Here is a 24,706-nt window from a genome sequence, read left to right as displayed (position 1 = left end):
TGTCAAGGACCTTTGCCCATTTGTTTTTGTTTGTTTGTTTATTTTTTGAGACAGAGTCTTGTTCTGTCGCCCAGGCTGGAGTGCAGTGATGCGATCTCAGCTCACTGCAGTCTCTGTCTCCTGAGTTCATACCATTCTCCTCACTCAGCCTCCCAATGTAGCTGGGACTACAGGCGCCGCCACCACGCCCCGCTAATTTTTTGTATATTTGATAGAGACGGGGTTTCACCGTGTTAGCCAGGATGGTCTTGATCTCTTGACCTCGTGATCCACCCGCCTCGACCTCCCAAAGTGCTGGGATTACAGGCGTGAGCCACCGTGCCTGGCCGGACCTTTGCCCATTTTTAAATTGAGGTTTTTCGGGTTATTTGCTTTCCTGCTATGGAGTTGTAAGATTTCTTCATTAATTTTGGATTTATAGTCTACAAACCTTATTGGTTATGTGGTTTGCAAATATTTTTTTCCCTGGTTGTAGGATGCCTTTTTATTTTTATTTTTATAATTTTATTTATTTATTTATTTACTGAGGCAGAGTCTCATTCTGTCGCCCAGGTTGGAGTGCAGTGGCGCAATCTTGGCTCACTGCAAGCTCCATCTCCCAGGTTCAAGTGATTCTGCTGCCTCAGCCTCCTGAGTAGCTGGGATTACAGGCATGCACCACTATGCCCGGCTAATTTTTTTTGTATTTTTTAGTAGAGACGGAGTTTCACCATGTTGGCCAGGCTGGTCTTGAACTGCTGGTGATTCACCTACCTCAGCCTCCCAAAGTGCTGGGATTACAGGCGTGAGCCACTGTGCCTGGCCTTTTTATTTTGTTGATTGTTTCCTCTGCTAACAGAGCTTTTTCATTTTGTACAGTCTCATTTATTTATTTTTGCTTTTGTAACCTGAGCTTTTGTTGCGATATCCAAAACATTATTGCCAAGGCTAATGTTGAGGGCCCTTTCCCTTCTGTTTTCTTTTGGGAGTTGTGTGGTTTCTGGTCCTACACTTAGGCTATCCTTTTCCCATTGTATCCTCTTGGTGCCCTTGTCAAAAATTAGTTGACTGTGGCCAGGCTCAGTGGCTCACGCCTGAAATCCCAGCTCTTTGGAAGGCCGAGGTGGGCAGATCATCTGAGGTCAGGGGTTTGAGACCAACCTGACCAACATGGTGAAACCCTGTCTCTACTAAATATACAAAAAATAGCCAGGAGTGGTGGCGGGCCCCTGTAGTCCCAGCTACTTGGGAAGCTGAGGTGGGAGAATTGTTTGAACCCGGAAGGTGGAGGTTGCAGTGAGCTGAGATCGTGCCACTCCACTCCAGCCTGGGCAACAGAGTGAGGTCTTTAAAAAAAGGAAAAATTAGTTGACTGCACATGTCTTTAAAGTAAGTGGATGGATCCACTTTTTAAATTTCTTTTCTCTGTCTTCACCCCTGAAGTCTACAACATTGGGGGAAAAAAACCAGGTGGGAGGCCAAGTGCAGTGCTCACACCTGTAATCCCAGCACTTTGAGAGGCCAAGGTGGGTGGATCACTTGAGTTCAGGACTTTGAAACCAGCCTGACCAAGATGGTGAAACCCCGTATCTACTAAAAATACAGAAATCAGCCGGGCGTGGTGGGCGCCTGTAATCCCAGCTACTCAGGAGCCTGAGGCAGGAGAATCATTTGAATCCGGGAGGCGGAGGTTACAGTGAGTGGAGATTGCACCATTGCACTCCAGCCTGGGCAGCAAGAGTGAAACTCTGTTTAAAAACAAAGAAAGAAAGAAAGAAAAAGGCAAGTGGGAAAAAGAAGGCAAAATTTGAATATAAGGAAATATAACTCATCATCCACAAACACAACCCAACTTATCCTAGATGGTGTGACTTTTCCAGGCTAGTCACTACAAATAGCATGACAAACAGCAGTGCAAGAGGAATAATACCCCAGCTAAGACTGTATCAGCTAATTAGTCAACACTGGAATTTAAAAAGTGGTGCTAGACACAATAAAACCTTAAAGAATTAGAGTGCTCAGGGATCAGAATATCACAGGTAGTTTTCTTTTCTGGTTGATATAGAATCTGTAAATAACTCAGTTAATTTCAAAACGTATTCCTTCAGTGGAGATAACAGGAGTTAGTTACATGGGCACAGTCTAAGCCATCAAAGAACTCACATTCTGGTTGGAAATCAGACATATTAATGGAACATGTTGAAAAGAATGAGCAAAAGGCAGAGACAGCTATGCAGGAGGATTTTAGAAGCAGTGAGGAGGGAGAGGTGAAAGAGGTAAGGCTTTCTGGCAGGGTACACCCAAGCTGCATCATAAGGATGAGGACTGCTAGATACAGGGAGAGGGGCTTGCCTAGGGCATCAAGGGGAGGAGACAGTCTCAGCTTAGTGCTTGGTGTGAAGAAGACACTTAGGAGAGAAAGACCTTGGGGATCTGGGAAGCCGTGGGCGCTTGGAGCACGGAAGGAGTCAGCAGAGAGAAACTGGACAGCTTGGCCTGCACTTGCCCTGCTGAAGGGGGCTTCGGGCTTATCATATGGAGCAGGGGAACCAAAGAAAAGTCAGCATGAGAGTTACATGAGATAAGAAAACCCTGTAGTTCCCTTAATGAAACCAAATCTCCAAGACTGTCAAGGGATGGAGAACATTTACGCTATGGATGGATTGGTCAAGCCTTGTACCCCTAATTGTAATCAACAAGGGAATCCTGAGGGGAACACGGATTTGGGGAGACAGGAGGTGTTGAGCTGGTGGTTACACATGCTCCTCGAAAGCATCTGGGGTCAGTACCCAGTGGAGTCACAAATTCGAGAAAGCGGAATGAGGGAAGTGAGTGGAGAAGTGAGCTCGGGATTACGCTTTGTGTGCAACATTTACGAGGTGGAGTGAGAGAAATTCTAGCAAGTACAGGGAAGGCAGCATCAGGGAAGGGCGGTGAGCCAGAGACTGTTGTTGGGAGACCCAAGGGATCTGAGTTCCTTTGTGCCAAAGGCAGAGTCCAGAAGGTGAAGAGGGTGGAGACAGCTGGGCTGCAGGGAGTGGAGACAATGGAGAGCAGAAGAAAGACGAGGGCAAAGGCATGCTACCCTTTGGAGAATGGGGGTTTGAAGGGAATGTGTTAATTTGCTAGGGTTGCCATAATAAAGTACCCATGGAGCAGGTTGCTTAAACGGGAGAAATTAATTTTCTCACAGTTTTGGAGGCTGGAAGTTCGACATCAAGGGGCTGTTTCCCCCTCAGGTCGCTCTCTTTGGCTTGCAGACCGCCGCCCTTTCCCCGAGTCTCCGCTCTGTGTGTGTGTCTGTGTTCTCACTTCCAATTCTTATAAGGACATCAGTCATAGTGGATCGGGGCCCATGGGAATGACCTCTTTGTAAGTTAGTCACCTCTGTAAGGGCCTTATCTCCAGAGTGACATTCTGAGGTACTGGAGGTTAGGAATTTTACATGTAAGTTTTAGGAAAATGCAATTCAGCCAATAACAGGGGAGAAGAGGAATTTTGTGTTAGCTGGAGGGGACCATAGGGTTGGGAGGAGTTGCCCCACTTAGAATGGGAAAGACTTGAGGATGCTGCCCGACATCTCAGGTAAGGCACTGGCAGAAGGAGTTCAGAGAGAGGGACTGGCTCACGCAGCAAGGCCTCAGGGTAGCAGGGACAGAATCAGACCAAGGACACACGTAGATGGGAAAAGTGGATGTAGAGAAGACACTAGGGTGGGGGCAGAAAGGTTTAGGAGATTGGTGGGGGAGGAGTGTTAGGAGAGACAGAACATTGAGAGTGTTTGCCGTTGTTTGTGTTGCTCCAACAAAGTACCAAAGACTGAGTAATGTTTTTTTAAATTTTACTCTAAGTTCTGGGATACATGTGCTGAACGTGCAGGTTTGTTATACAGGTAGACATGTGCCAGGGCGGTTTGCCACACCTATCAACCTGTCATCTAGGTTTTAAGCCCCACATGCATTAGGTATTTGTCCTAATGCTCAAGACTGGGTAATTTTTAAACAATACACATTTACTTCTCATTGCTCTAGTTGCTGAGAAATCCAAGATCAAGGTGCCAGCAGCTTGTGTGTCTGGTGAGGGTTGCTCTCTGCTTCCAAGATGAGGCCTGTTGCTGCATCCCTCAGAGGGGACAAACCCTGTGTCCTTGCGTGGCAGAAGGGTCAGAAGGGCAAGAGGCGGTCCCTTCAACCTTGAGTCCTTTAATAAAGGCACTAACCTCATTCATGACCACAGAGCTCTCATGACGTAATCACCTCCCAATGCCCCACCTCTTATTGTTATTGCATGGGGGATTCAGTTTCAACATACATTTTGGAGGAGACACTATCATCCGGATCACAGCAGTGTTCATGCCTGATGCCCTCCATTTTCATCTCATAGGAAGCAAGGTTGCTGAAGATGAGGAAATAGGGGTTGAGTTGAGAATAGATAAGATTCAGGAAATTAGGGTTAGAGAGGGAGGTAACCAAACACATCGCAAAGAACTAATGGGCAGCAGTGAAGGATCAGCCAAGTTTAGAGACCATTGGTTTATGGCGTCATCAAGTCACATGGCTAAGCACTATCTGGAAAATAAAATGGAAATATAGCTGTAGAGGCTAGCAGGGTTTATCTGCCGTCATCTCTGTACCCGAAGAAGCTGCCATTCTTAAGGAGGGCTCTGACCCTTCATTTTGCAGTGAGTCTGTTTTCCAAGTAAGCCTCTGATTGAATGTCCAGTGTGCTTTAAGGTCCTGTCTCCTCTGTGTGTCTGTGTCACCCAGCAGTCAGTTGGCCACTGTTGGAGCTTTGATGGCTGGGGGAGACTGTGCTAGATTATACAGAGAGGCACTACAATCTGAGCCCCTGAAAAATTGTTATGGATTTCTTGGTTTTTTTTTTTTTTTGAGATGGAGTTTTGCTCTTGTTGCCCAGGCTAGAGTGCAGTGGCACGATCTCTAGTTCACCGCAACTTCCGCCTGCTGGGTTCAAGCAATTCTCCTGCCTCAGCCTCCCAAGCAGGTGGGATTACAGGCATGTGCCACCACACCTGGCTAATTGTGTACTTTTAGTAGAGATGGGGTTTCTCCATGTTGGTCAGGCTGGTCTTGAATGGATTTCTTATACACATAAAAAAAGAAATTATTCACCAATCAGTGATACTTGTGAGAATCTGCCTGAATAAAAGCCAGCAAAAAAGAAGGACATCAAATTATTTGACACTATTGGAGAGAGGAGTTGGAGTGTAAAGATTTGCAGAAGAAATCATGTCATTTTTTGGATACTGCCACCTTTTAGGTAAATACCCAAGAACTAAAGAATGTAGATCAGTTATAGGAGTTATAATTCCTACTGCATTCTCACGTTTACCTATATTATTCCATTAAGTAATCAGCAATGCTATGAAGATGATATTATGGTCATTAAAGGAAAAAGAGTCTGAGTCTGATCAACTTTCCCAAGATCAACAGCTGGTAATTGGTGAGCTGATTGTTCCTGGCCCCACACCTACACTTTTTCCCACACACAGGCATACCTCGTTTTATTGGCATTGCTTTATTGCACTTTGAAGATACTGCTTTTTTTTTTTTTTTTTTTTTTTAAACAAATTGAAGGTTTGTGGCAAACTGAGTTGACCAAGTCTGTCAGCACCATCTTTTCAAAAGCATATGCTCATTTTCTGTTTTTGTGTCAGATTTTGGTAATTCTCACAATATTTCAAGTGTTTTCATTACTATTATATCTCCTATGGTGATTTGTGGTCAGTGATCCTTGATGTTACTGTTGTAATTGTTTTGGAGCTCCATGAACCATGCCCATATAAGACAGTGAACTTAATCAATAAATGGTGTTTATGTTCTGAGTGCTCCACTGACCCATCATTTCCCTGTCTCTCTCCCTCTCCTCAGGCCTTCCTGTGCCTTGAGTCACAATAATATTTAAATTAGGCCAATTAATAACCCAATAATGGCCTCTATGTGTTCAAATGAAGAGTTACAATCTGTCACTTTTAATCAAAAGCAATAAATGATTAAGCTTAGTGATTCCTCACTAAGTCATGTCACTAAGGCATGTCAAAAGTCAAAATAAGCCAGAAGCTAGGCTTCTTGTGCCAGATAGCCATGTTGTGAATGCAAAGGAAAACTTCTTAAAGGAAGTTAAAAGCGCTACCCAAGTGAACATACAAATGATAAGGAAGCAAAACAGCCTTTTTGTTGATATGGATGAAGTCTGAGTGGTCTGGAGAGAAGAAAAAAACAGGCACAACATTCCCTTAAGCCAAAGCTTAATCAGAGAGACATTGTAAATCTCTTCTTTTTTTTTTTGAGATGGAGTTTCTGTCTTGTCCAGGCTGGAGTGCAGTGGCGTGATCTCGGCTCACTGCAACCTCCGCCTCCCGGGTTCAAGCGATTTTCCTGCCTCAGCCTCCCAAGTAGCTGGGATTACAAGCATGTGCCACTATGCCTAATTGTGTATTTTTAGTAGAGACAGCGTTTCTCCATGTTGGTCAGGCTGGTCTTGACCTCTTGACCTCAGGTGATCCACCCACATCAGCCTCCCAAAGTGCTGGGATTACAGTCGTGAGCCACCGCGCCTGGCCAACTCTTTTCGATTCTATGAAAGCTGAGAGAGGTGAGAAAGCTGAAGAAGAAAAGTTTGAAGCTAGCAAATGTTGGTTCATGAAGTTTAAAGAGAGAAACTGTCCCTGTAATATAAACATGCAAGGTGAATTCCTAGTGCTGATGGAGAAACTGCAGTAAGTTATCCAGAAGATCTAGCTAAGATCATTGATGAAGATGATTACACTAAACAACAGATTTTCAATGTAGACCAAACAGCCTTCTATCGGAAGGAGATGCCATGTAGGCCTTTCATAGCTTCAAAGGACAGGCTCACTCTCCTGTTAGGGGCTCAGGCAGCTGGTGACTTGAAGTCGAAGTCAATGCTCATTTACCATTCTGAAAAACCTAGGGCCCTTAACAATTATGCTAAATTTGTGTGCTCTTATAAAGTGTGCTCTGTAAGTAAAACAACAGAGCCTAGATGAGAGTACCTCTGTTCACAGCATGGTTTACTGAACACTTTAAGCCCACTGTTGAGACCTGTGACTCAGAAAAAAAGATTTCTTCCAAAATATCGCTGCTCATTGACAATGCACCTAGTCAGCCAAGAGCTCTGATGGGGATGTACATGGAGATGAATGTCGTTTTCATGCCTGCAGACATGACACCTGATTTGGTTTGGTTGTGTCCCCACCCAAATCTCATCTTGAATTGTAGCTCCCATAATTTCCACATGTTGTGGGAAGGACCTGGTGGGAGATGATTAAATCATGGGGGTGGTTCCCCCATACTGTTCTCATGGTAGTGAATAAGTCTCATGAGATCTGGTGATTTTATGAGGGGTTTCCCCTTTTGCTTGTCTATCATCATTTTCTCTTATCTACCGCCATGTAAGACGTGCCTTTCACCTTCCACGATGACTGAAGCCTCCCCAGCCATGTGGAACTGTGAGTCCATTAAGCGTCTCTCCTTTATAAATTACCTAGTCTCAGGTATGTCTTTATCAGTAGCATGAAAACAGAGGAGTACAACATCCATTCTGCAGCCTATGGATCAAAGAGTCATTTGGACTTGCAAGTCTTCTTAGTTAAAAATACATTCCATAAGGCTATATGTGCCATAGATAGTGAGTCCTCTGATGGACCTGGGCAAAGTCCATTGAAAACCTTCTGGAGGATTATTTGTAATCCAAAGAATAAATGCTTGAGGGGATGGACACCCCATTCTCCATGATGTGCTTATGTCACACTGCATGCTTGTGTCAAAACATCTCATGTACCCCATAAATATATACACAATGCACCCACAAAAATTTGAAAAAATAATTTAAAAATTAAAAAAAAAAAAAAAGAAAACCTTCTGGAACGGAATTGCCATTCTAGATGCCATTAAGAACATTTATGATTCATGGGAAAAGGTCAAAATATCAACATTAACAGGAGTTTAGAGGTTGATTCCAACCTTCATGGATGACTTTGAGGGGTTCAAGACTTCAGTGGAGGAAGAAACCGCAGGTGTGGTAAAAAGTGCAAGAGAACTAGAGTTAGAAGCGAAGCCTGTAAATGTGACTGAATTGCTATAATTTCATGATCAAACTTGAACAGAGGAGGAGTTATTTCTTATGGATGAGCCAAGAAAATAGTTTCTTGAGATGGAATCTACTCTTGGTGAAGATGCTGTGAACACTGTTGAAATGACCACAAAGGATTTAGAATATTACATCAACTTAGTTGATAAAACAGTGGTAAGTTTCAAGAGGATTTTCACTCCAGTTTTTTTTCTTTTTTTTTGAGACAGGGTCTCCTCTGTTGCCCAGACTGGAGTGCGGTGGCACAATCACAGCTCACTGCAGCCTCAACTTCCCAGGCTCAGGTGATCCGCCCAACTCAGCCTCCTGAGCAACTGGGACTTCAGGAATATGCCACCATGCCTACTAATTTTTTGTATTTTTAGTAGAGATGGGGTTTTGCCATGTTGCCTAGGCTGGTCTTGAACTCCTGGGCTCAAGTAATCCTCCTATCTTGGCCTCCCAAAATGCTGGGATTACAGGTCTGAGCTACCACTCCCAACCTTGACTCCAATTGGTTTTTTTTTTTTTTGAGACGGAGTCTCGCTCTGTTGCCCAGGCTGGAGGGCAGTGGCATGATCTTGGCTCACTGCAAGCTCCGCCTCCTGGGTTCACGCCATTCTCTTGCCTCAGCCTTCTGAGTCGCTGGGTCTACAAGTGCCCGCCACCACACCTGGCTAATTTTTTCTATTTTTTAGTAGGGACGGAGTTTCACCGTGTTAGCCAGGATGGTAATCCGCCTGCCTCAGGCTCCCAAAGTGCTGGGATTACAGGCGTGAGCCACCACGCCCAGCCCCTTGACTCCCATTTTGAAAAAAGTTTTACTGTAGGTAAAATGCTGTCAAACAAATATTGTATGCAACAGAGAAATCTTTCACGAAAGAAAAAGTCAATTGATGCGGCAAACTTCATTGCTGTCTTATTTTTAAAATTGCCACAGCCAGCCAGGGCAGTGACTCATACCTGTGATGCCAGAAGTTTGAGAGTCCAATATGAGAGGATCACTTGAGGCCAGAAGCTTGAGACCAGCCTGGGCAACATAGCGAGATCCCGTCTCTACAAAAAATAAAAAATGAAAAAAAATTTATTTTAAAGAGATATTGCCACAGCCACCCCTATCTTCAGCAACTTCCACCTTGATCACAGCAGCCATCCACATCGAGGCAAGACCCTCCCTTACCAAGAAGATTGTGACTTGCTGATGGTTCAGATGACAATTAGCATTTTTTAGCAATAAAGTATTAGGTACTTTTTTTTTGACATTATGCTATTGCACACTTAACAGACTACAGTATAGTGTAAACATAACTTTTATATGCACTGGGAAGCAAAAAATTAATGTGACTCACTTTATTGTGATATTCATTTATTGTAGTGGTCTGGAACTAAACCCACAATATGTCTGAGGCATGCCTGTATTGCCCAGAGAGAAAGTTAGACTAAAATGAAACATACTAGGTGAATTACAGTGTAGGTGGCAGAAAAATGTGACAAGTTCTATGTAGCATATGTACCATAGTAACCTTCACCACGGGGAGCCTGTCAGATGTAATCCATTGCAGGGGTGTCTGTTGTATCTGGGCTTCAGAGAACATACTTTGAGGATATAAGAAATATGTCTATTCTTCTCTGTTTCTGAGGCCCTAAGGTAAGGTCTGATGATCGTGAAGTTAGGTGTAGTATCATGTAAGAATTAGAAGCAGTCAGAGAGTCCAGGCGCAGTGGCTCATGCCTGTAATTCCAGATATTCGGGAGGTTGAGGCAGGAGAATCACTTGAACCCGGGAGGTGGAGGTTGCAGTGAGCCGAGGTCGTGCCCCTGCACTCCAGCCTGGGTGACAGAGTGAGACTCTTGTCTCAAAAAAAAAAAAAAAAAAAAAAGCAGTCAGAGAAATGAGCACATCTGCCTTTTCAGTTCTAGAGACCTAACTTCTCTTGAAATAGGAAAGGATACATATGCTACTTATGCTTAAGGTTTGTAATCCTGATTTTAACCCAGCAAAAAGATCACCAGCGCACTGAAACTCCTTGCAGCTTTGTCATAGACCCACTGGGAGGGTTAAAAGAAAGTGCTTTTTCTCTTCATCCTTGTTTCTCTTATACTACCTCCTTTTCTCAAAATTACAACCTATCCCACAGAGGTCAGTGGGAAAGAGGAAGTATCTCTCTTCTAAATGGCTGGGTCTTTGAATGTAGTCAGGAGATTTCAAATCATAGTTTGCATAAAAGACTCCCCTTTCCCACAGCCAAAATAGTTGTTCTCTGCTTCTCATTATGACATACAATCTTTAAAAGAAAAACAGAAATTGAAACTTACACCCACCATCTCTTTCAAGGTGTCCTTGGTTCCTCTCTTCTTTTCAGGATTGAAATTGCCTTGCCTGCCAGTCACTTCAGGTGGATGGATGTGGTTTGCTCTTGCTTCCTAATGTGGGACAGTGATCAGGTCTGGCTCTTGCTTCCTAATGTGGGACAGTGATCAGGTCTGGCTCTTGCTTCCTAATGTGGGAGAGTGATCAGGTCTGGCTCTTGCTTCCTAATGTGGGAGAGTGATCAGGTCTGGCTCTTGCTTCCTAATGTGGGACAGTGATCAGGTCTGGCTCTTGCTTCCTAATGTGGGACAGTGATCAGGTCTGGCTCTTGCTTCCTAATGTGGGACAGTGATCAGGTCTGGCTCTTGCTTCCTAATGTGGGAGAGTGATCAGGTCTGGCTCTTGCTTCCTAACGTGAGACAGTGATCAGGCTTGGCGAATTTCTTCCAACTCTCCCACTGACTTATTACGCCACTCACCCCTATCCATTATCACTGGCTGGGAAATGTTGATAAAGAAATTACATGCAACCTGGCATAGTGGTTCATGCCTGCAGTCCCAGCTACTCAGAAGGCTATGGCAGGGCTATATGCTCAGGGCTATAGTACCCCATGATCATGCCTATGAATAGCCACTGTCCTCCACCCTGGACAACATAGTGAGACCCCATTCATAAATAAATAAACAAATAAATAGAAATCACACTCATTGGATAAATGGAATGTGGTATATACATACAATGAAATATTATTCAGCTTTGAAAAAGAAGGAAATTCTGCCATATGCAACAACATGGATGAGCCTGGAGGACTATATGCTAAGTGGAATAAGCCAGCCACTGGAGAACAAATACTGCATGATTCTGCTTATATGAGGTATCTAAAATAGTCAAACTTAAGAAACAGAGCGGAATGGTGGGTGCCAGGGTCTAGGGGGAGGGGGAAATGGGAATTTCGTGTTCAGTGGATCTAAAGTTACGCAAGGTGAATAAGTTCTCGAGATCTGCTGTACAACACTGCGCCACCATTAACAAAACTGTATTGTGCACTGAAATATTTGTTAAGAGGGTAGATTTCATGTTAAGTGTTCTTACCACAGTAGAGAAAAAAAAAGAAGGAAATCACACTCAGATAGCTTCCACTTAAGTAGATTCAGACACAATTTTCGGTGAGTGTAGAGAGAAGAGAGCCCAACTAGACTGGGGTCAGAAGATAGGGACTGGCCACAGCAGGTGTCCCTGGGGAAGAGACTTTGTAGTTTGAGCACAAGTTTTCTCAAATGAAGTTATCTGCTCTGCCTCACAGGGTCCTGTGAGGATCTAATTAGATGGCTGTTTGTGAGTTTTGAAATACCAAGTGATAATTTAAGTAAACACATATTCACAAAGGCCTCCCAAAAGTTCTTCCTGACTTTATGTGATTCACTAACCCAGGGCTGTCCTCTCTATTGTGGGTCTTTTTAAATATCTATTGTGGAGTAAGAGGTTTGAAGAATTGTAAGTGGGGGGGTTTATAAAGAGCGCTTACTTCTTAAGTAGGAGGAACTCCATTCAACTGTGTTTTCTGTTTTGTTCTGTACTCCCACTGAGGGACAGATTCACAGAGTAGCCGGGGAAGGAAAGGAAAGGGAGGAGTCTATAAGCCTCACTATCAGGTGCCTATACGGTGTCTGGGTAGGCTAGATTTACTTAGATAAAAAGAACTGCCCAGCAATACAAGGCTTACTATCTGATTAAGTATTACACAAATATATGGTATGAATCATGGTTAAATGGCTTGCCTGGGTGACACAGCAGAGATAATTATTCTGTAAGATGCACTTGAATGTGCCCTAAGGGAGATGGGTGGAAAAACTGTTAACTACATCTGGGTTGAACAATCTGTAAAAAAAAAAAAAAAAAAAAAAGCATGACCAGAATGTGAAAGAGATGAACTCAACACCCACAGAGCTTTGAAACCCCCATTCTAACGTTCAGAGAAAATCTGCTGCTGTTGGCTACGGGGTCTCAACTCTGCTAGTGACATTGCCCCAATCTAACACTCAAAAAGCCCCTTAGCTATCACCTTTCCAGGACCAGAAAAGACACCTTATGAACTCAGTGATGAGACTGAAATACTCATTCTCTACTGCAGTGGTTTCCTCTGGGGATGAAAAGGAATGGGATAGGCCGGGCGCGGTGGCTCATGCCTGTAATCCTAGCACTTTGGGAGGCTGAGGTGGGCGGATCATGAGGTCAGGAGATCAAGACCATCCTGGCTAAAACTGTGAAACCCTGTCTCTTCCAAAAACTACAAAAAATTAGTCTGGTGTGGTGGCGCGTGTAGTCCCAGCTACTCAGGAGGCTGAGCCAGGAGAATGGTGTGAACCCGGGAGGCGGAGCTTGCAGTGAGCCTAGGTCGCACCACTGCACTCCAGCCTGGGCGACAGAGCGAGACTCCATCTTAAAAAAAAAAAAAAGGAATGGGATAGGAGTGGAGAACATTTACTTTATCTGTAGGGCTTCATTTCATAGGAGAGAGAGAAAAGGGAAAAAGAAAACAAATTCAGCAGGATGCGGTGGCTCATACCTGGAATCCCAGCACTCTGGGAGGCTGAGATAAGAGGACTGCTTAAGCCCAGGAGTTCAAGACGGGCCTGGGCCACATAGTGAGACCCAAGGTTGGTTTAACCCACAGATGCAAAACCCATGGATACAGAGGGCCAACTGTATTTTTTTTTCCACCCTGAAGGTTGGTATTGAACATTTTAGAGTAGTTTCAAAACAACATCGAGATGCTTCTTTCTTCTTCATTTCATTTTTTTACCAACTTTCAGCCTTTTTATTTCCACTTTTTACTTCTACTGGTGTTTACCATTTATTGTTTATTAATTTCAACTTCCTCAAGGCATGGGCAACAAATGTGAAATTTACTTTTGGAAGCAAGAACTTACCTCACACACACAGAGTGTCTCATGGAAAAAAACCAAACCAAACAAAACAAAAAAACCTCCATTACAGCTTCTTTCTTAAAATTAAAGTGAGTTTTTAGTTCTCTGGAAAAGAAAGTGTGGAGGACGAGGAAATATGAGCCATCATCTGCTTCTCCCAACCTCCCTGTTTCATGATCTCATTCTAGGCCCAAGCAGTCATCTCCCCACCCAGGACCTAGGAAAGGTCATCTTCTGGACACAGGAATTGCAAGTATCCCAGAGCCAGTAGGGAATTTCCATGCAAGGAACATGACAGCAAAAGCCCGGGAAACAGAAGGGCCGCAACTCCACCCCAGATGCTTTGCCAGGGCTCTTGCCAGGCCATGCTGAATGAAGAAAGATGTCCCTTGTTTCACTTTTGAGAAGACATCTGAGTTAGCCCTAACTTATGTGGTTGCATGTTGCCCAAATAATATAGAATACTAATAGAACAGTGCTGTCTCCTCTTTTGAGAATCACTGTCTTACTCAGTGACTTTTATTATGGGAGTCTATTATATAGCTCAGGCATCAGACGTAATTGAGAACCATCAGCTCAAAGTTCTTAGGTAAATCAGAATAGCTGGAGTTTCTGTGATAGCTCCCAGGAGCTGTGGAACCCAGCCATCAGAGTGGAGACCTAGGTAGCCTGGTCATAACCTCCCAGGTTATGACCCATTCTTGAGATTTGCCAGTCTCACAGTCCTACCCTTCAGCAAGATAATTCAGAGAGGTTTCCATAAACCTCAGAGCTTACCTACAACCGCATGCTCACTTAGGAAGTGCCTGCTTCATATACCTTCTCAGAGCTGGAAGAGGTCACCCAGAGAGCATACCTGTCCCGGGAGACCAAGATACCCAGTCACTTTAGATAATCCAGACTTTGTTTTTCCTCTTCTCTCCTAGCCAGGGCAAGTGTGGCTCTCACAGTGGGCACACCCATAGAAGAGGTAGAGGTTTCTGATCCTAGATAATAACCAATAATTATTAAGTGCCTACTGTAAATCCAACACAGCCCTAAGCAATTCAAATACACTAATGCTTTTAACCTTCCCAACAACCCTCCAAATAGGTACCATTAGCCCCATTTTACATATGGGAAAGTAGAGATGGTGACTTGTCCAGGCAGTAGATGTTGAGGACTCTGGCCCACTCAGGCCCTGTGTCTCCATAAGCTGTCCTTTCTGGGGATGTTAAGCAAAGGAGAGGAGGTCTTGCACAATTGATTTATTAGTTAAAGAGGAAAAGGATAACCACTCCAAGAGATTTTAAAAGCAGAGCAGAAAAATAGTTAGAACTTAGGCCTAAGAAATTGCTGCTAGACAGCTGTCAAGGGAGACCCCTCGAGATCACGGAGGGAGGGGACAAATGTCTGCCTGTGAGCTGTTTGGTGTGGCTGGTGACATATTAGAGGAAATATAAATGCACCGAGTGACTTGTGGGAATGCTGAAATAGTTGAGTAATGCCTGCGTAGAATGTGCATCAGAAACCATTATCTAGCCTAGCAGTTTAAAACAAATAAAGGAGCAAATTGCTAGAAAATCCTGGGCCAGAATGGAGTTTCTTATTCTTCGATTTCTATCGCTCAGACTGTGGGGAATGAGGTTGAGAAAGGCTTCATTCCACTCGGGTGTCTGGCTCTGTAAATTCACAACAACCGGATTGCTTAAATCCCGTAAAGATTTCCAGAGAGGCAAGTGCTCTTCTGAGACGTTCTCCTGCTTTAGTTTTTGATCCCTTTCTTCCCGACCATTACGGCGTGTGTTGAGAACACCCTGGTGGGTAGCGGGGCAGCTGCACCCAGTCCCAAAGTGTGCAGGCGAGCCCCAGGGACACTGCAGAGCTGGGCATTGCTCAGCAGAGAGCAGCTCTGCTCGGTCGGAGCACGCCTGCCGGCAGCTGAAAGGTGCCTTAGATTGCTGGGGAGACAAGAAGTAGCCTGTTGCAGAGACGGAGATTTTCAGCACGGTGCCTAGGGAATCCACCCTATGTTAACAGAAGATTGGGCTGTGGAGTGTAAACGCTGGGACGGCCTTGGTATTTTCTAGGCAACAGGCTGAACATGTTCACTCCTTAGAAAATACTTCAGTCAGTCACAGCTCTTTCCTAACAGTACCAGTGGCTGAGCTCTGGAAAAATAAGAAAGGATATGGATGGGATATGGTGAGTGCCAAGAGATTCCCCTCCAGTTTAGTGTTGCTTTCCTTGTGTTTGGGCTTGTATTAGAAAAACAAGCCAGCCCACCATGACGGCTGACTCCATCAATCCAAAACTATACTGGTAAACACTTGAAATTCATCCTTGCGGTAAAGGAAGTTTAAAAAAAAAAAAAAAAAGCAACAACTGTTTGCCTCTTCTCTTGGTAACATCCAGTTCTTGGTAACATCAGTGCTGGAAAACTCCATTGCTCCCAAGAAATATGCAGGAGGAGCATGTGTTTTTCCAAGTTGATTTTATTACTTTAACCCAGGAGCCTCTGTGATATAGACCAACAGGGTAACAACAGTGATTGGGCTGTCTGGGTGGGCATGAGTGTTCAGTGTGTGTGTGTGTGTGTGCCATTTTCCCTAATTATTATAGCATAACTTCCTCTTTGCTTTACCAGACTAAATCTCAACGATGAAGCAAGATGTGTAAATTTCTCGTATGTTTGCTCTTTTCAGTTCTAGGAAAAATCCGAACCGCAGTGGGCAGTGCTCAACTTCTCATGGCCCAGAAATTCTACCAGTTCAGAGAACTGTGTGAAGAAAACCTGGTAGGTAACACTCTCCTTCTATAATTTCCCTGCTAGTGCCATAAGAAGAACATCTTACCAAGACTGGCCCAACTAAAGTAAAACTGATTTTGAACCAAGTCAAGGTCCATTGGAGTCTCTCACTTGGAACAGAGAATTGTCTGATGAATCTTATTTCCTGATTGTCTTAAAATTAAAATGTTTATTTTTCACTTAAATAATCTTAGAAGAAAAAATTCAATCAAGTTAAAACTATTTCCTGCTTTTTTTGTAACTGAAAATTTTCCATTTTCCTGGCTTTCACATGGCATCTCTGATTTTATTGTTCTTATCAAAATATGAAGCAGCTTGATATTTCTAAAATAATATTGCCCAAAAAAATCATTTTGGATAGTGATTTTCTTTCTAAAATAGCAGTCAATGACTATTTCCTAATCTGAGTTCTCTGTTTTAATTCAAGAGCCAGAAGTCAAGGATGTTACAAAGTGTAGATTTGATCTCCTTGAGACAAATGAAGAATTCATCCTTCTTGGACATGCAAAAACAAAGCAAAACAGGCTGGGCGCAATGGCTCATGCCTGTAATCCCAACACTTTGGGAGGCCAAGGCAGGCGGATCCCCTGAGGTCAGGAGTTCGAGACCAGCCTGGCCAAGATGGTGAAACCCTGTCTCTACTAAAGATATAAAAATTAGCTGGGTGTGGTGGCGGGTGCTGGTAATCCCAGCTACTGGGGGAGGCTGAGGGAAGAGAATCGCTTGAACATAGGAGGCAGAGGTTGCAGCGAGCTGAGATTGAGCCATTGCACTCTAGCTTGGGCAACAGAGTGAGACTTCGTCTAAAAAAATAAAATAAAATAAAATAAATCCCTGCAAGAATAGCTTTTATTGCTCAATTGTTGGTCAAGCTGGGTCTAAAACAAAGAAAATGAAAAGCAACTTGTTTACCTTGTGGCAAGTGAAAACAATTATTAGCAATCTAAATGACTTAAAATATGATCTTAGAGGTTTTTGTTTTTCTTTTATCCCCAACAATTGACAGGCATGATTTTTGAGTTTTTGTTTTGTTTTGTTTTGTTTTGAGATGGAGTCTCGCTCTGTCGCCCAGGTTGGAGTGCAATGGCGTGATCTCAGCTTACTGCAACCTCTGCCTCCCAGGTTCAAGCGATTCTCCTGCCTCAGTCCCAAAAGCAGCTGGGACTACAGGCACATGCCACCATGTCCAGCTAATTTTTTGTATTATTATTATCATTTTAGTAGAGATGGGGTTTCACTGTGTTAGCCAGGATAGTCTCAAACTCTTGACCTTGTGATCCTCCCATCTCGGCCTCCCAAAGTGCTGGTATTTACAGGTGTGAGCCACGGCACCCGGCCAGTTTTGGAGTTTTAACCACTTCTTGTTAACAAGGAGAAATACAGACTGAAAGAAATTTATGTAGACAGGGATCAACCAAGAGAAAATATAAAGTATGGAAAAGTTGGTAGTCTCCATCCCTCTTTTCTTTTTGTAATCTCTCTTTAGGGCTATTCCCACACTCTCCCACCCCCTGCCTAATACACACACATTTATAATTCATTTTCCCCTCTCTCAGAAAAAATAAACTCACCCTTCTTCCAATTTTTCAGAAATTTATTCTGGTTTATGAGATCATTATTATTAGTAAATGTATTAATAAGTGAATTCAGTCCAACAAATATTCTATCACGCTTCAGCTATGGGCCAGGTACAGAACTCCTGCTAATTTGCAAACTTGCTAATGTGTCACAGATCTCAATTAACATGATTCTCTGTGCTTTAAATATAAGAAAGCTTATATAAAGCCGTATTGCTCAAACATGTACATGAGGAATAGGTACACGAGGAAGTCAATGTGTACACGATACAGGGAAAACACAACACACCTTGTTAAAAGAAATATATGATGAGCAACTATATTATGAAGAAGAATGTAAACATTGTACAAATTTTAAAGATGAAATTGCAGACAAAAGTTTTGAAAAATTTGCAGATTTCTTTTTTTTTTTTTCACATGGAGTTTCACTTTTTTTTTTTTTTTTTCTTGAGACGGAGTTTCACTCTTGTTGCCCAGGCTGGAGTGGAATGGTGCGATCTCGGCTCACTGCAACCTCCACCTCCCAGGTTCAAGAGATTCTTCTGCCTCACTCTCCCGAGTAGCTGGGATTACAGGCATGCGCCACCACTCCCGGTCAATTTTGTACTTTTAGTAGGCAGGGTTTCTCCGTGTTGGTCAGGCCGGTCTCAGACTCCTGACCTCAGGTGATCCGCCCACCTGGGCCACCCAAAGTGTTGGGATTACAGGCATGGGCCACCGTGCCCAGCCCAGAGTTTCACTCTTGTTGCCCGGGCTGGAGTGCAATAGCACAATCTCAGCTCACTGCCACCTCCACCTCCCAGTTCAAGCTATTCTCCTGCCTCAACCTCCCAAGTAGCTGGGTTTACAGGCACCCACCACCACACCCAGCTAATTTTTTGTACTTTTAGTAGAAACAGGGTTTTACCATGTTGGCTATGCTGGCTAGGCTGGTCTTGAACTCCTGGACCTCAGGTCATCCACCCTCCTCGGCCTCCCAAAGTGTAGGGATTACAGGTGTGAGCCACTGCACCGGGTCCAAAAATGTGCAGATTTCTAGAAAATGTTAACCTCATTAAAGCCAGCTTTTGACGTTTCCTAGTTCCTTATGGGCTCACATTTCTTGGCCACTAGAAGGACATAGGTGGTAAAATATGCTTCTCATATTTTAGGTAGACTGAGGCACAGTGGGGGAAGAGAGTCACAATGCTGGTCAAACCAGGCCCCTCCGGAAAGAAGTCAAGAGCCTGACATGTGCCTGACAGCATGCTGAGAGCGTTTACATTCCTGGTCTGGTTACGTGCTCAAAAAGAACACATGGAGTTGACAGTGACTTTTTTTTTCTTCCCCCCCGCCGCCCCGAGAAGGAGTCTCACTCTGTTGCTCAGGCTGGGAGTGCAGTGGCGCGATCTCAGCTCATTGCAACCTCCACCTCCCGGGTTCAAGCGATTCTCCTGCCTCAGCCTCCTGAGTAGCTGGGACTATAGGCGCCCACCACCACACCCAGATAATTTTTTATATTTTTAGTAGAGACAGGGTTTCACCATGTTAGCCAGGCTGGTCTCGAACTCCTGACCTCGTGATCCTCCCGCCTCGGCCTCCCAAAGTGCTGGGATTACTGGCATGAGCCACCTCACCTGGCCTGATAGTGACATTTTAATGACAGTTTATGAATGAGGAAGATGGGCACGGAAAAACTAAGAAACTTGCCCACAGCCCCATGGTAAAAGGCAGAGCCAAGATTCAATCCCTGTCTATTCGACCACAGTCCCCATAAATCCTACCCAGGATGTGAGTTCACTCCTCCTGCTCATGGAGTGGACTCAGCTCCATGCTCCTTTGCCCCAGGAGGCACCGTGGCCTGGTGGCAGCACTGCTTAGGTCCACAGCTGCATGAAAGTGGCACCATGATTTGTCAGAACCAGACCCAGCCTCCTTTGATGAGTTCCTATTCTGAGGAGAAAAATCATAGCTCTATTTTGAAAACACTTACTCATTATCACAAACTAGACTCTCAGGCTTAGAATGAGTAGACAAAAGTTGGCCTCTTCCAACATAACTAAACCAAGGACCCCAGCCTCCCTTGGCCCTCCCCACTCTCCCCACCAGCCCCCACCTCTGGTCTCCAAGGCAGCCTGTCTTAGATTAAGGAGTGAGCTGCCGCTGTTGTGCATGGTATATCACACGATTCACTGATTTGGAGAATGGCTGAGCCTAAACGCTTTCTCTCTGTTTCTCTGTCTTCTTAATGATGTGGGAGCAAAGAGATTCTTTATGAGAAAGGAACAAATTGCCCATTATACAGAGTTAAATACATTTAAGAAAACACAGGCAGGGTGGAGTGTCTTGTACCTATAATCTCAGCACTTGGGAGGTCAAGGCAGGAGGATCTTGTGGCCAGGAGTTCAAGACCAGCCTGAGCAACAATGTGAGACCCCCATCTCTACAAAAAACACAAAAATTAGCCAGGCATGGTGGTGCATGCCTGTAATCCCAGCTGCTCAGGAGGCTGAGGCAGGAGAGTCACTTGAGCCTGGGAGGCAGAGGTTGCAGTGAGCTGAGATTGTGCCATTGCACTCCAGCCTGGGCAACAAGAGAGATGCTCTGTCTCAAAAATAAATAAATAAATAGATAGATAGATATATTTATAAATTTATAGTTCCCAAAGTGTCCAATAGTTGTAAAGTTCATTAAAAAATAAATTTTAAAGTTTGTAAGTGTTTGATTCCGTATTAAAATCTATTCTAACGACATCTGAATTAATGAAAGGGTTTCTCTGTAGTATTCTGATTTAGTAAACTAAAAAAAAAAGGGGGGGGTTTTCAATATTTAGGTTTTCAGCATAGACAGATACAAGCTTTGACAAAGGGCCTCTTAAATATAGTTTGATGCTCCTACAATCTATTTGGCCTCATTGGTAACTAAAACTAAACTATTCATATTTTGAAAATCAATGAAGTCTTGAGGTCACCAGGCCTATTGGCTACATTGTTTCAGTACATCAGTGTACGAAATGATAGTTCAGTGGAATCAGAGAGTGTAGGTACACTGCAGTGTTTTCTTTTCTCTTTTCCTTTCTTTTTCTGAGACAGCCTCACTCTGATGCCCAGGCAGGTGTGCAGTGGTACGATCGCGGCTCATTGTAGCCTCCCACCTCCCAGGCTCAAGCGATCCTCCCACTTCCGCCTCCTGGGTAGCTGACACCACGGACACGTGGGCAAAGCTTGTACCTGTCTATTCTGGAAATCTAAATATTGAGAAATCCTTTTTTTTTGTTTTAGTTTACTAAATCAGAATACTACAGAGAAACCCTTTCATTAATTCAGACATCATTGAAATAGATTTTAATAATGAATCAAACACTTACAAACTTTAAAATTTATTTCTTCTAATGAACTTTAGAACTTTTGGGCACTTTGGGAACTATACATTTATAAATAGAGCTATTTATCAATTCATCTATCTATTTATTTATTTATTTATTTTTGAGACAGAGTGTCACTCTTGTCACCCAGGCTGGAGTGCAATGGCACAACCTTGGCTCACTGCAACCTCCGCCTCCCAGGTTCAAGAGATTCTCTTGCCTCAGCCTCCTGAGCAGGTGGGATTACAGGCATATGCCATCGTGCCTGGCCTATTTTTGTATTTTTAGTAGAGATGGGGTTTTGTCATGTTGGCCAGGCTGGTCTCGAACTCCTGACCTCAGGTGTTCCACCCACTTCGGCCTCCCAAAGTGCTGGGATTACAGGCGTGAGCCATCACACCCAACCTTCATTTATTTTTATTTTGAGGTAGGCCAATAATACTGGTGCACCCAAGAACTTAAAACATCTTTCCAATCCATTATTTTGATGGTCATCAACCTTGTACTTTCCAAAATTCTGATATCAGTTTTATTAGGGGTTAGTTTTAAAAGCATACACTGGCCTCATTCATGTTATTATAGGACGTGGAGTTTCACAGTCTATCCAGTTGCCTGAAATACCAAGAGGTCACCAAAACAGATACCAGTTAGGATCTCTCTTTTTTTTTTTTTTTTTTTTTGAGACAGAGTCTCATCCTGTCACCCAGGCTGGAGAGCAGTGGTACGATCTCAGCTCACTGCAAGCTCCGCCTCCCGGGTTCACACCATTCTCCTGCCTCAGCCTCCCGAGTGGCTGGGACTACAGGCGCACACCACCACGCCTAGTTAATTTTTTGTATTTTTAGTAGAGACGGGGTTTCACCGTGTTCGCCAGGATGGTCTCGATCTCCTGACCTTGTGATCTGCCTGCCTGGGCCTCCCAAAGTACTGGGATTACAGGCGTGAGCCACTGCGCCTGGCCCTAAGATCTCTTGACATTTGGAGGCTGCTACCCATCTAACCATGAATGCCTTTAGCTACTGCTGCAGATAGTGATTAACAAAGACTATGACATTTTCAGTCTCCTAGCTGTGTTTTTTCTGTCTTAGGGCATATAAATTCAGGTTTATACATTCTGTTATCAGGGATATGTAGATGGGGCAAAGAAAGTCAATCCTGAAACACTAAAGAATGTTTACTATTACTTAGCAAATGGGTCGTTACAGACATGTAGATATATGTATGTAGAGATAATGTGTTCTCACATTTGCTATATGATTTTACGGTCAATTTAAAATGAATGGATTTCCAAATGATTTTCTCAAAGCAGTCATATGATAAAATTACTTCCTATGATAAAATTACTTCCTATATTATTAAACATCTTAATTATTAAACACATAGTGCTTTGAAAATCCAGTATTTTATTACTAATCATTTGTTTACCCTAGTGTTTTGCTTGACATGAATATTTAAACTAATCTTATTTTAGATTCCTTATCTGTTCTCTGAATAAATTGTATAGCATATAGTCGAATACAAACTCTAATAATAATATACTGTATTTTTTTTTTTCAAAAATGGCATTTTCATTTAAATATGGTGTTTTAAAATGCATCCTGTAGTAGATCACGCGTTCTGGGATTTTCATATGTTTAGACCCTTCCCCCATACCATATTGAATTGATAGATGTGGTATCACAACAGAAGAGTTTTACAGCCTTGACATTTGAGAATCACTGACTCAAACGGATGAGTGTATAAAATTACCATTTGTAACCTCACTTTTACCTCATGTCTGAAAACCAAAAGGAACTCATCCTCCTTATGTTGTCTGAAATATTTGAAAATGCCTCTTTGGGCCTGTGCTTGTCAAGAATTGCCTCTAAAGCATGAATGTTTTTCTTTCTCTTGTGCAGAATCCTAATGCTCATCCAAGACCCACCTCCCAGGATTTGGCGGGGTTTTGGGACATGCTGCAGTTGTCCATAGAAAATATTAGTATGAAATTTGATGAACTTCATCAGTTAAAGGCCAATAATTGGAAACAGATGGATCCTCTTGACAAGAAGGTAGAACAATGTAGATTTTGTATGGTTCATTTAAAAACCTGCACAAACACTGGACAGTCTAAGTAGGCTTCCGCATTCAGTCCTGCTGTTTACAATGTGAAATGGAGCTGATATCATATTCATTTCATTGTAATGACAATGTTTACATAGTAATCATTTGGGATATTATCTGTAATATGTTTCAGGCATATTTTTAAAGAAAAACCTGTCTCTGTGAATTGGAAAATGGGAATGTGGCTTTTTTGTTAATTAAACTTTAAGTTAAACCATTTTAGTCACTGGAAGGAACTGCCTCCATTTTGCTTTTTAAACTAAAATAAATGACATCTTCAGTGCATGAATCCATAGAACAAGAATTCAACTTCCTTACACCCCTAGGATGTGTTTTCAAGAAAAATAGGACGCCCTGAAAAATAACTGACTTTGATAATCATTTCATAACTATAGTAATAAAGAAATTACTGTTGTTCAAGTCTAAAAATATATATACCATAAAGTTTCACAGTAATTCCATAAATGTTGGGATTTTTTTTTTTTTTCAAAAGAGTCTTGCTTTTGGTTGATTTGCCTTGGGGAATATTGCTCACCGGGGTCCTCATGCAACAGTTTAGAAATAAAGACTTAAATTCTTTTACTTTAATTAATCAACTGTAATTTTCACGTTTGATTATGGTGTTCCACGAGGCTCACACAGGTATCCAACGTCCAGCTCCCCAGGCTGGCATGTCGAACGTGACTTTTTTAACCCTTTGCTTTCCTATGACCTCAGGTCAAATAATTCCAAGAGAATCAACCTCCGAAAATTGAATGGCTGTTCCCTTGAACTGCTGGTGGCCCTGTTCTTTTCAGGTCCCCTCACCCGTCAGAGAGCTAACAGCAATCTAATCCATTCTGCTGCCGCATATCATGTTTTCAGGGTTCTTGGGGTCAGTGGGCTCCCAGGAAAAATCCAGTCCCAAGGGACCATCTGTAAGTGACAAGAGGGTGATGCTCTCATCACTGTCCCCCATTTCCAATTCTGTCACCATCAAAATGGGGGTTGTAGTGTTAAGTTGGAAAGTACTGTTGATGTACATGTGGCCTCTCACTTGGGAAGCCAAACATTTGCACCCAATCTAGTTTTCTTTAATCTGTGTTTTAAACTATCTGCTAGATAAGCTTTAAATCAGTCTTATTTTAAGAAAACACTACACATGCACACACACTGGTAATTTAGTTTCCAGAGCTGATCAATCTAATTTCTTATTCATTTATTATTTTTTATTATATATCTCTTTAATAATCATTGTTGGCCGGGCACGGTGGCTCATGTCTGTAATCCCAGCACTTTGGGAGGCCAAGGCGGGTGGATCACTTGAGTCCAGGAGTTCAAGACCAGCCTGGGCAACATGGTGAAACGCCGTCTCTACAAAAAATACAAAAATTAGCTGGGCGTGGCGGTGCACACTTATAGTGCCAGCTATTGGGAGGCTGAGGTGGGAGGATTGCTTGAAATCGGAGAGTTTGAGTCTGCAGTGAGCCATGATTGCGCCACTGCACTCCAGCCTGGGTGACAGAGCGAGACCTTCTCTCAAAAATTAAAATAATAATAATAATTGTTTAAAAAATCAAAATGTA

The 24,706-nt window shown here is 43.1% G+C and overlaps 1 protein-coding gene and 1 long non-coding RNA gene across 18 annotated transcripts in view; one reads left to right on the top strand and one right to left on the bottom strand.

Annotated features, from left to right (window-relative positions):
• Positions 1 to 24,706, top strand: part of DLGAP1 (DLG associated protein 1) — a 951,759-nt gene that overhangs the window by 922,205 nt on the left and 4,848 nt on the right. For 14 of the 17 annotated variants that reach the window (XM_007974542.3, XM_007974540.3, XM_007974541.3 and 11 more), the window contains 2 exons: positions 16,015 to 16,106; positions 22,937 to 23,089. In XM_007974542.3, the coding sequence (XP_007972733.3) occupies positions 16,015 to 16,106; positions 22,937 to 23,089 (245 nt within the window). Of the gene's footprint in view, positions 1 to 16,014; positions 16,107 to 22,936; positions 23,592 to 24,706 lie in introns of those variants that run through there. The other 3 variants (XM_073006443.1, XM_073006448.1, XM_073006449.1) reach the window with 1 other exon arrangement.
• LOC140709010 (uncharacterized) overlaps positions 8,758 to 24,706 on the bottom strand; it is a 46,788-nt gene continuing 30,839 nt past the window's right edge. Inside the window, exon 3 of the long non-coding RNA XR_012089332.1 lies at positions 8,758 to 9,147. This is a non-coding gene — a long non-coding RNA (uncharacterized lncRNA). The remainder of the gene's footprint in view (positions 9,148 to 24,706) is intronic.

This window comes from Chlorocebus sabaeus, chromosome 18 (genome assembly GCF_047675955.1).
Source record: "Chlorocebus sabaeus isolate Y175 chromosome 18, mChlSab1.0.hap1, whole genome shotgun sequence".
NCBI classification, from domain to species: domain Eukaryota; kingdom Metazoa; phylum Chordata; class Mammalia; order Primates; family Cercopithecidae; genus Chlorocebus; species Chlorocebus sabaeus.
The sequence above is the reverse complement of the archived record's forward strand: the minus strand, read 5'-3'. Positions and strand labels throughout refer to the sequence as shown.